The sequence below is a fragment of the Urocitellus parryii genome, chromosome 2 (assembly GCF_045843805.1).
Source record: "Urocitellus parryii isolate mUroPar1 chromosome 2, mUroPar1.hap1, whole genome shotgun sequence".
NCBI classification, from domain to species: Eukaryota; Metazoa; Chordata; class Mammalia; order Rodentia; family Sciuridae; genus Urocitellus; species Urocitellus parryii.
In genome coordinates, this window is record NC_135532.1 from 31,031,656 (window position 1) to 31,046,761 (window position 15,106).

A 15,106-nucleotide genomic window follows, 5' to 3' on the forward strand; every position below is an offset into this window, starting at 1 on the left:
CTGGAACTCCTGAATGCTGTAAGTTTTAGAAAACTGTCTGGTTCTTCTAAATGTGATTTGGTTTAAGTTTCCAGAACTTCATTTCAGAGAAGAGTGGGTATCTTCAAAGTCCACTTAATTTTCCTCTTACCTTTACCATAAGAATAAAAGTTAAGAGTGAGAAGAAAGAAGTAGCAATTGCCTTTGGGTTCTAAAGAATACCAAAAGTCAATCTTGGTGACATCTGACTCCAATTAAGTCCTGAAAATGAATCTCCATGGCTGAGTCCATCTGCGGTCCACCAGGAGGTATATTTCAGCTGAGGTGTCATTCACTAAGTAATAAGGAACACAGTTTTGAACGTGCTTTGACATTTATTATCTTATTTGAGGTCCATTACAACCCAGAGAAAAAAGGCTTTTTACAGAATAGGAAGCAGGCTTGGAGATGTACAGACCACACAGCAAGTGGGAGGTGGAGCTTAAATAAAATCTATATCTTTTAAGGCTATTCCAATACTGTTTCTGTTATCCCTGGTTTGCACCCTATTTTCTTATCACTCAAGAGTTGGAGAAAGTATTGGGACCCTGGTTGTGAACTTCTGTCATATCTCACTCAGGACATGAGTCCCAGAAAAATGATTAGGATGGAATATTCCTAGAAACATTTATCAAGCAGATCCTGGGTACCCAACATCATGGAGGTCCTTAAGAGAAGCTGAAGAAATGTCCCTTCTAGAATCTCACACCAGGGAGATTCTAGATCACTATTCCAGATGGGTCTGTCTAGTATAGGGAGGAGCAGGAATGGTGTTCTGCAGAGAGAGGAAACTGTGTGAGTACATGCGTGCACACAGATACACACATACACACACACACACACACACACACACACACACACACACACCATGTCCCAAAGGCCTTAGTGAAGTTTTGAGTTTTAATAACTACAGAAGGATAAGCACTATGCATTTCGCAAAGCAGTCATTTGAAAGCTTAATGACTTGTGTTTCCTCTATACTTAGTTATGAAACTGGTAAGAAATACATTTTTATTTGTTTATTTATTTTTGTAGTTGTAGATGGACAGCATGCCTTTATTTTATTTATTTACTTGTATGTAGTGCTGAGGATCGAACACTGTGCTTCACATGTGCGAAGCAAGTACTCTGCCACTGAGCTAAGCCCCAGCCCCCAGTTTTAGTTTTAATTTGTTGGTTCATTCCACATTCACCAACTTCAATCAGAGAGGCTGAAACATTTTATAACATATACATGATATATGTACAATACACACAGCAAATGAGCCAAATTACGCCTCACACTAACCCTGCAGTCAACTGAAAGCAATTTCCACATGTCTTTCAGTGAAAACTAAGTTGTTCCTAACCAAATAGAATGATCAGATTGTAGAGTTCACTTCTCTTTTTCTTCCTTTCTCTTTTAACCCTAGAACACCACATTTTGTTTATACCAATTTGATGTGATCTTCTTGGATGCAATTTGTCTTGTTAGAATCCCTGTAGAAACTCACTCTGTCTTCAGCCACATTAGCACCCCTCCCAGAGGGCTTCCATCATGCAAAACCCTGTGGTGTGGCTCCCAGGGAACAAATAAAGTCTCTACCTACAGGAACCTTAAGGATTAATTTAAACAGAGATCTCCACCAGAACATCGAACATCAATCCATAAATCAGTACCTTTTGGACAGGGTAGTTCAAGCAATTCGAAACAAATCTTTCTATACCATTCAGCCCATACATTTTCATCTTAGTCAAAGGGATTTCAAGAGAGGGACTGTCAACTGCATTACTGAAATTCTCAAATTGTCTGATCCACCAGATGAGGAGCCCTAACTGTGAAAGTTCAGATGAGGTGAAACGTAGCCTGGCCACAGCTCTGTTGTCCATGTATTCTACCAATAAATACAATGCTACCACTGTAGAGCCCAAAGACAGATCAAAACAGAAAACAAAAATCAGTTTACTTGTAATCCAAGATCAACTAAAATGACCACAGCTACCATAGTAAGCTACCATATCTTACTCTAGAAAGATATGTTCTAGGCCCAGCTCACAGGACCCGTGAATGAGAAATCATCTGGAAACAGGGTCTTGGCAGACATTCTCTAGTTTATATGGTAGCCCAAATCTAATAACTAGGGCCCTTCTAAGAAGAAGGAAATTTGGACACACATACCGACCCACAGGGAAGAAGGCCACATAGGAAGAGAGGCAGAAATTCCGCCACAAGTCAAGGAACGCCAAGGACTCCTCGAAAATTCCAGACAAGCAGAGGCCAGGAAGGATTCTGCCTTAGAGACATCAGATGGAGCACACCACTGCCCATGCCTTAATTTTGGATTTTGGTCTTCAGAATTGTGAAACAAAAGGTTTTTAGGGTGGTCTCTTTTTTATATTTCAAAATTTTTATTTATAATTAACTCATAATAATTTTATGTGTTTATGGGGTACAGTGTGAGGTTTCAGTATATGTATACACAGCATAATGACCAAATCAGGGTAATTAGCATATTCTTCACTCCAAAAATTTATCTTTTTTTGTGTGTATGTGTGTGGTGGTGGCATTCAAGATTCTCATTTCAACCAATTCCTCTTATTTTAAGCCACCCAGTTTATGATACTTTGTTATGGCAACCCTAGGACACTAATGCAACAACTAATGCAATCAACAATATGAGAGCTTAAAATAATGCCTATTGACATCAGAATCCAGAACACTTGGAAACTGATCGATAAAGCAATCAAGATCTTAGAAAAGTAAAGAGAGATTGAGAGATACTTAAGGCTATCGATAGTGGGTGGTGGGGGGGGGGATCAGCAGGGGTGAGCCACCCATGGCAGTGAGGTGAATGGGTGAAGAAACTGGCAAAGTAAGTGTGGGGACATTGGCTTTGAGGTCAAGGAGGTGGACAAACTGTGACAGACAGTGTCAGGCTCATCACCAAGGAGTGAATGCCAGGTGGACATTTCTCAAGACAATCCTGTCACTTTTGAATGGCAACAAATCATAAACTCATCAGTTTGTCATCAACATCTAAGCAGCACTATGTTGAGCTTCCTGTCTCCAATTTGGCATTTTCCCTGAGAATGTTTCATCATTCTAAATGAGACAGCAGGCCAAGCCTAGGAAGGATCTGTCGGCCTCTCTGTCTGTCTCTATATATAGTGTTCTATCCACCATTTCGAAGGTGCTAAGACTCCACTGATTGATGACGATGTCCCTAAAATGGTTACATTCTGAACTAGAACAAGGAAGGGGTTTTATTCCGCATGTGGAAACTTTGGGGAGGAAAGAGGATCCCTCACAGTTTCTAATATCGATCTGGCTCCCTGGTGACCCCGTGAATTATGAGTCTATAATGGCAAAACCCTTTACTGGAAAGACCTTAAGCTACATCCCTAGGAGCTTTCCCAGCAATAATTAGGGGGATGTATTATTGCTAATCCCAAACTCACTGGGAGCTGGGTTAATTTTGAAAGATAAAATAAAAGTGCTGCTTCTCAGCAAAAGGCCACTTCTTGGCGCCATTAAATCAAGCGCAGCCCTGCTCAGGGCTGAGAGTCATAATTCTGAAGATGTCTGTGCCCCCCGCTGACACGCCTTTGAGGAAGAGGCTGTGGAACAGGCCAAATGAAGCATCAATTTGCAAATACCATTTAGCAAGTACAGATAAGCTGGGCTAAATCATGCTCGGAGCACTTAAAAAAAAAAAAAAAGATTCGAATTTTAATACATTAGCACCAGAACATGCTGTACAAGCAACAGGAAAATTGCAGTTGTCAACGTGTGAATTTAGTTTCAGGGTAAGTTCACCCAAGGAAGTAAAAGCTCGATTTAGATTCTTTTCCTATCCGACTCTCCAAACCCCCCCCACCACCACCACCATATCCACGTGCTTCTTTTAGAATGAGGGAGGACACGTGACTCAGGAATGGATTTCACACCAAGAAATGTTTAGGGCACCTTCATCAGGGGAAAGGATTCGGAGTGCTCACAAAAATGGGGTGCAGTAGCCTTCCTTTCAGGGAGTCAAGCCACAAAAGAAGGATGAGGGGTATGTGTGTGTGTGTGTGTGTGTGTGTGTGTTCCCACACACGTGCACACACACATGCACGTGTATAAAAGTACATGTGTACGTGTGCTCACGTGTACATGTCTTTTCTTAAGGAGAAAGCATTCTAAGGGAAATTTGCAAGGGATTTTCTGACAATGTGCTATTGTACTTCTCAGAAAGTCTCCCTGCCCATCACTGCCAGTGAACAGGAGGAGGAGGCTGCACCTCCTGAGTTGAAAGCACAATGTCAACTGGGGAAGCTTAGCTAGCTGTGTGGGTGCCCCCAGTGTGGCCCTAGGTCTACCTGTAGGGCTGAATAATGACCAGAGAGCCTGGGAACCCATAGCCAACTCTGCTGATTGGAAACTAAGCTTTCTTCCAGTTTGCATTCAACAGTCTGTTTTCTATATTAAAGCAACAAATGGATTTTCATTTCAGGACGCATCTGGTCTCAGACCATTCTATCAGAAGCAGCTATTTTCTTTAAATTGAAAGTCAAAGCCGTTTATTTTTCTCAAAACTGTGCTGTCAGCTCTTCTGCCTGACTGGAAATATTCACTTGTTCTACACAATGACAAAGCTGCCTTCTCCTTAAGTAGACGTAGGCACAGGGAGACCCCCATGAGGACACCTTACCTGTGATGTTTTTACATACATCTCTGTCTCAAAGGGCACACCTATCAGTTAGAAAGATGGAATGCATTTATTTTAGAGGACAAGAGATGTCAAACTACTCTTCAGTTAAGATCCTTGAACCAAAACAAATCTCTTCAAATGAACACACACACACACACACACACACACACACACACACACTTTCATTGGGCACTTGTAATTTTAATAATAATGGAGCAATTATCGTATCCCTCCCAACACAGCTTAAATCATTTTTATATAGGAAACAATTGTAAAATGTTTAAATGCATACAACTAATAATACATATACAACCCTGTGTTGCTTAATGATGTGAACATGTTTGGAGAACAGCATCATTAGCTGATCTAGTTGTATGAACATCATAGAATGTGCTTAAACTGGAATGACTATGGTATCACTAAGTGATATAATCTTATGGAATAACCCTTATATATGTATATGTGATTCGTCATTGCCCAAAATGTTGTTATGTGGCCAATGACTGTGCATACATATAATGTAGACACTACATGTGAACATGCGTCTGCAGTGTTTGAGTGAGACCACTACATTACTTCACGGATCTTATCAGTCAAGTATTGCCCATCCACTTTGTCAAAAGCTCAATAATTTGTTCTTTCAGGATAATGGAGCAAAAAAAAAATTCATTATCATTTCAAAAAGTACTTCCAGCTAGACAGAATTTGAATTGTCAATAAATGCAAAATTTCCCTAATTAAATATTAGCAAGGATGGGTCTCTTAATTAAAATAATCTTTTCTGTAAAAAATATTCATTTAAGAAATGATGCATAATACCAAAAAAAAAATTCTCAAAGTCACAACCTTTCATATTCATTTCCCCTTTTTATCAGTTGTCCCTTCTTTATCAGTTAGAGAGGGTGGCATTTAGTGTATTATTGGAAGGAAGCTTCTTTCCTCTTTTCTCAATACCTCACACAGATGCTAATGACACACAAATTCCAAAGTTTTACAGGAAAGGGGATACCAAACCATTTTCTCAGTTAGGAATTCAAGGAGGCCACATGAAAGCTGAGCTTAGAAACATACTCAATAATTTTATGATCACAAATCCCTCCACTATAAATTTTGAGAAAAAAAATATACAATTAAAAATGTAGAAATCCGAGAGTGGTTTTCTATAAAACATCAACCTAGATATTAAATGGTTATAAATTAGCCCTTAATAATTTATTCTTCTAAATGACTAGCCTTTCCAATTATCATTTCATCTGTTTTCTATATTTAAAAAAAATCAAAGAAATTCAAGATATAGGAAAGACATGCTGGTTGGGGATCTGAAACTGATTTGGTAGCTTTGGAGTTGACATAATCTTGGCCTGGTACAGCTCATTTTGGAAAGCTGCCTCAAATTTCCCCTGGTTTTGAACTTTTTTTTTTTTTCCTTACCACTTTCATCTAGCAAGAAATCATCCTGGTAACGGAACTTCTCCGGTCCACATGCAATAAAAATGTCATCGTCACCAAAAAAGTCCTGAAGGCACATCACCTACAAGAGAAAAGCATGGTACTCAGCGAGGGGTCGAAGAACAGCAATTACAACAATGCATCCCTACAAGCAGACATCTGCATAAAGCTACTTCCCTCCTAATAGAATCAACAGGGCAGCTTCTCCAGAGGAATTTCAAAGGAAGGGCTCAAGCATCTGTTACTAGTAAGAAACATGTTACATTTCAGTTCTGCAGGAAGACTGGATAAGGCAAATAGAACCGGTAACTGTCACATTTATTACTTGATATATCAATAGGCTATGAGGTAAGAGCCCTTTGTTTCCATAATAGAGTGGATGCAAAAACATGTGGGAAGGGAGGTCCCCCCTTACTCTTCTGAACGCAAAACTCCTTGACAGCAACAAAAGTCAGCATATGGTTTTAGCAACAAATATGTTTTTTAGTAATTGAGGCCATTGTACGTGCGCGATAATCATCGAAGAAAAATATTGGTGTCATAGTATGAACCTAAAAGTTTCCTTTAAACCCATTCCACCTCTGCTTGAAAGAAAAATGGAACCCTTCATAAAGGGAATAATTGTAAAACTAAGTAATTGCTGAGCTCTAGTTATGGAGACTGCCAGCCCACCACCCAAGGTATGCTAAACACTTCAACCCCCAGACCCTCCAGCTTCTCGCTGCAAAAGTAGAGTTTCAATGCAAATTTGTGGCATTTTTTTTCCCCACTTACTCTCCAATAAGAACTTTAAGAGTGGTAAATGTTACTTTACAAGAAACTGTAGTCAAAATGAATAGTTCTCAAGCATATTGCTGTCGGTCTTGGGAGAAGCTAATAATGTTTTGTTCACAGTTTGTACAATGCCAATGCTGAGAACACTGCTAACTTCTGTCTCTTTGCAATTTCCTTTGATCACTTGAGCAAATCATAAGGTGGCCAATTGAAGGCACCTTTCCAAAGCTCTCTGAAATAGACTTTAGAATAGCATTTTCCCCTTGGGCATCTGAGGACAAGAGACAGACTCTTCTAAAATATTTGATGCTTATTATCCACATCTCCCATATTTCTCTGCAGTTTCATCTGTGAGCACCTTTGGGGTTCTGTATTTTTGCAGTCCCTGATGACACTACCTGGCACATCACATGTGCCAGAAGACACTGAGTTGTAAATTGGGAGAACATGGCATTATTTGGAGTCTCCAAATGCAACGATGTATGGGCTTCAGATAGTCTTTGTAAATCATGTCACATTTCCAAATAATCATTGAAGATTTAAAAATAACTTTTTTTCCTCTAACAGTTTGATAAGCAATACTAAGCAATACTAAGGTGGAGCCATAGTTGGGTGCATTTTAAGAGAGCTTGAAGATGCAGGTGGTTTAAAAGGAATGCTGTAATCACGGAAGAAGATGGACCCAAGGGCTCTGAAGATCTGATTTTCCATTGGTTTAAAAAGAGGCCTTTTGAATTCCAAGCCTGCCCTCTGTGTCACTCTTCTCTCTCTCACTCCAACCCCACTCATTTTTACCTTCATGATGCCCCAGCTTTCTCTATCAGCATTGGGGTCATCTCAACCAATCTCATACAAGCCACTTCCTTTTTTTTCTTTTCTTTTTTGGTACTGAGGGTTGAACCCAGTGGTGTTTAACCACTGGGCTACATCCCCAGCACCCCCACCACCCTTTTTAAAGATAGGATCTCCCTAAGTTGCTTAGGACCTTGCTACATTGCTGAGGCTGGTCTCAATTTGCAATTCTCCTGCCTCAGCCTCCCGAGTCACTAGGATTACCCGGGTGTGCCACCATGCCAGGCAAAATCATTTTCCTTCTTCATGCATAAGTCTTTACTGAATGCCCATTGTATGCCAGCAGCACATAGCATTAACATACAAAATAAATAAGACATGGGCTAGGGGTATAGTTCAGTGGTAGAGCACTTGCCTAGGGTACATAAGGCCCCGGGATCAATTCCCAGTACAACCTCAACAAAAGACATGATCTCTCTCTCAGACAAATATGTGGACAATGAACCACCAAGAGCTGTATTTCCTAAAGTGTGGGTGGTGAACAGGTCTTGTACAAAAGAAGGTTCTAAGGCCAAATATCACACATCAGGTTTACCCAAAGTAAAGAGGTTCCTTTGTTTCTGAACTTGGAAAAACCCTTTTGTGTGCTAATGTATACCTGGACTCCAAAGAGGAGACAGATAAATCCAGTATGTCCCAAAGTTATTTGATTCCGGAACTGCTTTCTCATCATATATCCCAGTGTTTACTGTTCCTTTGAACCTGTGCTGACTACCCCCCCCCGTGGAAAACAAAAACCTAAGGAAACACAAAGGACAGAACAGTTACCCACATTCTTCCCAGGCACCTGTTTCTCTAGTAATAAATATTTATTTGCTAATTTGTTTACTAACTCAAATGGGCCTACTGTGCCCACATTCTATGCCATCTATGCCAACTGTTACAATGACAAATTTCTGAGAGATGAAAGTACTGTTTTCTAAGAAAATAGTCTTTCCTTTCTGCATATTCTCACCTTTTGCATTTTAGAACATCAAGTTGCTACCTGAACCGGATTCACCTATGTGTGCATGTTTGATGTTACTGCTAAGTGGACAGATAACTATCATGAAAACTACAACATGTTATAAGCGGGTTTCCAGCCAACTGACATCCATCATTTTGCTGATGATCATTCTCCAAGACTTAAAGAACAGAACACACAAAGATCCATCTTGGATGGTTTAGGCATAATTCTGTTGGCAAGTGGGAAACGAAACATGATGAACTTTTGATGTTCTTTCCAACACCAGGATTCTGAGGATATGAAAGGAACCCAGTGATTGTTAAGGAAAAGTAACTGTCATCACCCAGCACAAAAAGGCCAGGGCAATTCATTCCAGTGACTTTTACCTCTCAGGCTTCAGTGGTTGAAATCAAAGAATTTGTTGAACTATCAGAAACTCTGCTGTTTTCTGTGCTTTCTGCTCTCAATCATTTGGCCTCATTCCTGCTCACAACTTCCCATCGGAAATGATGGGTAAGGTCAATAGTTGAAATTCAAACATGAAACGGCTCCTTGACAGAAGACTTGGTGAAGGAGTTGAGGGCAAAGGAGGCTGAGACACAAGGTTACAATACAGATGGATTTAGGATCATTGCTCTGTGTCAATTTATTCATGCTCTGATGCTCGACCATTGATCTATAGTTGGCTATAATGTCTTCCATCTAGCAAAAATAATAACAAGAAGATTTATAACCCTTTTCTCTAAGCAACTACACTTCAAGAATCTTCCTTGAGGCTTTAGTGTGCATTCTGATATCAAGGGATTATAAAAAGTAGAGAAATGTAAAACCTGCATTTTGCATAATAACCTGACTTTATATATCTATAAAGTGTTAATCCCTTTTAAATTTGATGTGCTCAAAATTCAGCGTGGTTAGCAGCTTAAAAAAATGAATTCCATTTTTGGGTGAAAAACCTGCTTCTTTGCAACAAGGGGATAGTGACAGTTGGCCTCTTCTATCATGAAATCTCTGCTCAGTGGATATCAGATGTTGCAAGCATTTATCAAGGTCAGATATAGAGCAGATGCAAAGGTAGAGATACCAATTTTGAGAACAGACATGTCCAGCCTATGAAGAGCACCCTTCTAAGCTCCTCCTGCCCCTCTCCCAAGGCCTGGTGCCAGTGCCTGCTCTTCCCAGTTATCCCCCTGTGGTCATGGGTTGTGTTTGTGCAACATTTCTGAAGCCCAAGTCTTTCCCTACCCTCCTTTCCTTTATCCAAAGTTCATCTTTCTGTCTCTAGACATTGGCAATTCCTCTTGTGAATTTTCTCACCGCCCCCCACCCTGCCTTCTTTCTTTCCAACGCATCGCCCCTAATTTTGTCAGTCTACTCAGCCTACTCTTCCTTAGTAAATTTTTGAAATCACTCTCCATGGCTCAGGAAACCATTCATGGCTTACAATCATCAAATTCAAGTTCATCTTTTTGATCTTGGCATTCCAGATGCCTCAAAATCTGGCTCTAACCTATCTTTGATGCTTCCAGTTTTTTAAGATGTGATATAGTACCTGGTGTGTAATAAGCTTTTGTTGAGTGAATGGATGGAAGGATGGATGGATGGATGGATGGGTGGAAGGATGGACAGGCTATGCTCTAAAGTGAACTATGTTCCAATTTATCTGCTTTACTTTTTCTTCTCTAAATAAGGGCTTATTCTTTCCTGCTTATGTGGTTTCTTGTGTTTTCTTTTTGTTTGTTTGTTTGGGGGTTGTTGTTTTTTTGTTGTTGTTTGTTTTTATGAAAAAGTTTTCCCTATTTTGCATCCATTCCTACTGACTCTTCATTATTTAAATCCTTCCTATGGGCCAAGGTTCAGTTGAAGATTCAAGCTCTGCCTCTCCATCTACTCCAGTCCAAAGGCACTCATCCCTGCTCGGAATTTCTCGTCATCATTCAATAAAAGTTCATTGCTAGCCACTGTGATGATCCTTGAGACTACAACTGTCCTTAGGCTTTACCTTTTCCTTTTCAGTACATGTGTCTACAGACTTATCTTCCCAAGAATTCCTAAGATACTGCTGTGAATCAGTAACTCGACAAAGGGCAACTTGCATTATGTTCCAGTGATTTTGTCCAAGGCCTGAAGTCAGATGATTTGAATTCCATCTCTTTGCTCTGTTGTCATCTATGATTTGAGCAAGTCAGGAAATCCCAAACAACTGTCTTGAGTCCTGTTTCTAAAATCCTAAAGCCAATCAGAGCAGAGGCTGAGTCTCCTATTGGGTGCTCTTCTTTAGCACTACAAAGATGTCTGCCCTGTTGCTATTCCCCAAGAGCACAGCACTGCTGACATAGACAGGATTTTGAGTTAATCCAAATCTGCAATTTATGTTGTTAATCTCTTCCTTTGTGCCTCAGTTTATTATATCAATTGTTTTAAAGATTAGATGAATTAAGACAATGAATAAGATGTGAACAAGATCTCAATACATTTTTGCTATTTTAATTTCATTTATTAATTTGGTACCAGAGATTGAATCCAGGGGTACTTAACCTCTGATGGACATCCCCAGCTCTTTTTAAATTTTTTTATTTGTTTTACTTAGTTATACATGGCAGTACAATGATCTTGACATATCATACATTTGAATCAGATGGGATATAACTTCTCATTTTTCTGAGTGTACAGGTTGCAGAATTACATTGGTCATGCAGTCACGTGTATAAATTTTTATTTTGAGACAGGGTCTCCTAACTTTCTTAGGGCCTTGCTAAATTGCTGAGGCTGGCTTTGAACTTTCAATCTTCCTGCCTTAGCCTCCCAAGCTGCTATGGTTACAGGTATGAGCCACCACACCAGGCTAGCTATTTTTATTAGCCAAATATATTTTTACTTCAAAATAAGTACAAACCAAATGTATAACTAATGGAAGGAAGGAAGGAAGGAAGGAAGGAAGGAAGGAAGGAAGGAAGGAAGGAAAGAAAGAAAGAAAAAGAAAGAAAGAAAGAAAGAAAGAAAGAAAGAAAGAAAGAAAGAAAGAAAGAAAGAAAGAAAGAAAAAACTCCAGGACAATATCTCAATAGGCTTTTTTTTTTTTTTTTAAGTAGATTTGTACAAAATGTAAGAAATGAGTGCCTCTTATTGCTTTGGGAACAAGGATTCTACCGGTATTATTATTTTGATGAAAAGCATTATTTTGATGAATTAGCATCATGGAATTAGTGCAAAGCTGGTGGTAGTCACTAACACAGAGGTGAAGTCTCGTCCATCCAGACTATGATTTCTATTAGGCTTCCATAGATGATGCTGTAAACAGTTATTTGCAAGAATGTTCATGTGATATCACAGGTACAGTTCTGTGAATTATTGTTTTAACTCAGAACTTCTTGGACTCTGTCATCAACTTTGAGGTTTGTGGGAATCAGAGATTTGCCTTCCTCTGAGAAAACAATTCTCTGTTGACTTGTCCTACACTAGTAAAGAAAGTTTATGTATATCATATGCAATTCATAAAAGAGGTAACCTGTTTATGGCCCACAGTACTTAATATCCTATTAATTTTGGCTTCTCACTTAGTTCTTTGATTATTGTGTAGAAATCTCACACTAAAGAAAAACATTCTATTTATTGTATTCCAGTTTATCTCTATTGGTGCTTAGGTAATAGCAAAGCTACAGTATCTCAAATACTATAGGTGATTAGAATTACCAGATGTGCTAGAAATAGCCCTTCATGAGTACTAGGATGCCTGAGTTCAGAGTCCAGAATTGCCATGATTGTATGAACTTGGTTGAGTTGACTAAAGTCTCTTGCTTTATCAGTTTCCGTATTGATTCTTATATGTTATAACAGTAATTATATGATGAAGACATAAAGATGAAAATTGTCTTTTTGATGTGAAATACCAGTTCTCTATATATTACCACAGTTCTCTATATATTACTACATTTAATCCTCAACATATATTATTACATTTAATGCTTTCCATTATGAAGGACACAGACTTTATTTGGGAATAGTTAGAAGATTGCTGTAATTTGCATCTTATGTGTCCCTCAAAGGTGTGGTAAAGGCTTGGTCCTGCATGGCATTATTGGGAGGTAATGGATCCATTAAAAGGTAAGGCCTAGTGGGAGGTCTTCAGGTCACTGGGAGTGTGTCCTTGAAGAGGAATGTGAGACCATAGCCTTTTCCTCTCTCTTTCACTTTCAAAAGAAGTGAGCAGGTTTGCTCCACCACGTGCTCCTGCCACCATATGCTGCCTTGCCACAGGCTCAAAAGCAATAGGGCCAACCAAGCATGGACAGAAACTTCCAGAATTTGAGCTTAAAGAACCCTTTTTCTTCATAAGTTGATTATCTCAGGTAAAATTCTTGGAAAGCAAACACAATGGTATTAATATTCACATTCTACAAACAAAAAAGAGCCAGATTGAGCAGATCAGTAGAAATGTGAAATCAGGTCAATTAGAATTCAAATTCAGGCTGTAAACTACCAAGATGCAGGGGGAAAAGTCTATTCAAATGCATAGAAAATCATACCCTGAAGGCTGCATATTAGAAATTTTAGTTGACAAATCATTACAATGAACAATTACCACATATATTGTATATTAGTAGTATATAAAAAAGTATCTAATAAAAACACCTGCTTTTTTTTTAAAGCAAGCTTGAATTATTACTTGAATTAGAAAACATCTACCTTTTTCTGACTATGTGAAATCTGAATGGTATCATTCTACACACAGTCACAGGAGACTAAGCAGCATACAGAAAAACAAAACGCTGCACACAAACATGGACTTCCTCCCTTCTGCGCTTCCGGCATGAGTTGCTCTGCAAAGGCAGAGATTCAAACAAAGGCAATAAAAGCATCTGCTATTTACACATTTCCAAAGCAAGACCGTGGAATCCATTCTCCCCTCCCTGGAATGAGATCTCCATGGTGATGCGGACTTCAGCAAGCCCCGCCAGTTTCTTAGCCAGGTCTTGCAAAGATATTTTCTTTACAAGAGCGCCCTCTACAAGCCGAACAGGGGATAGCTCTGCAGCCAGGGCTGCATTTGTTTGAGGCCAGGGAAGCCATTGTGTTTTCCTCAGGTGTTTCTCCTTGGGTTAGAGATTCTAAAATATTCTACTGTTACCCGTTTAATATATTTTAAGTTATAAACCTTTGTAAAAAGAAAATCCAAGGAATTCAATAAATTCCATTGTTGGAATCACTGAATGTGGCATATCCTTTGAAAATTGTCTTTTTGATGTGAAATACCAGTTCTCTATATATTTTAATTTTTTTCAAAAATGTTTATTTATAATTTCTCATTCTTCTTGATACCGGTGAAAGGTAGTAGGCTTAAAGGTTCAGTCTTCACGTTTTAACAAGATGCTCTTTATGAAAAACTAATGTTTATGCCTTTGTAAAAAACCAAATAATCTAGTCACCTTATGTATCTAAGGTGCCAAATCAACAAACTTGTTCTTTCCGCATAATTCATAATGTGACCGTTATAATTAGATTTCAGTTTCATCCTGGCACATACAGCCCCCTTCGTCCTGCCAAAACTGAATTGAGGGAAGGTTTCTCTTCCAATTTCATTCTACACTTGGCTTTTTTTCTCCTTTCAGCACTGAGAAATTCTTACGGCATGTGATATTATAGGTCAAACACTGTGAATTTTTCTGTTCTATAATCATGTAATTCCATATGTTATTAGTTCTAAAATATGTCTACAATTTGTTTTACAGCCAAATATTGGAGTTATTTGTGTTATTTTCATAAAAATGCATTCCCTATAATTTTTTTTCATGTTCTTCATTTTATTTATCAATTAACTTTATGGAAATGATAATTAATTTTTACAGGAGTACCTTTGGCTAGAAATTTCTGATTTTAAAAAATCCTTTAGAGAACTCATTCTTGACCAGAAAGAGATATAGGCATAAAAAGAGAAATAAATGTACTAATCATCATCATCATCATCATCATCATCAGAAAGGACAGTGTAAAGATCCTCAAACTACTTTTTACAAGTTATAATGCATGACTAAGACACTTTCCTGCAAAAACAGGTAACACTGTTCAAGTTCAGAATAGACTAGTTGATAACACTGGAATAACAGGCTACTGTTTAAAGAAATAAAGGAAAACTTTCTCCTTTGAAATGCTAACAATTTCATTTTCTGGTTCAATCAGAGAAAAACAATTATGGAAATGAAAATGCATGCATTCTCTGGGTGTGTTCTGAGCTGCTGTTTACATGGACATTGGACAGAGCTGATGATGTCCTATGGTCTGACCCAGGAGCATGTCCTTTGTGCATGGGTCATGGTTTTTTACAGACTCTGGCATACCTAAGAGGCTGGTAACCAATTTCAAATGATTGATCTTTCATTATTTATCCAGATGGTTC

The 15,106-nt window shown here is 38.7% G+C and overlaps 1 protein-coding gene across 1 annotated transcript in view; it reads right to left on the reverse strand.

Moving 5' to 3' along the window:
- The window catches only part of Dclk1 (doublecortin like kinase 1), a 323,537-nt gene that overhangs the window by 150,974 nt on the left and 157,457 nt on the right, over positions 1-15,106 (reverse strand). Inside the window, exon 4 of the mRNA XM_026395114.2 lies at positions 6,123-6,222. Within this exon, the coding sequence (XP_026250899.1) occupies positions 6,123-6,222 (100 nt within the window). The remainder of the gene's footprint in view (positions 1-6,122; positions 6,223-15,106) is intronic.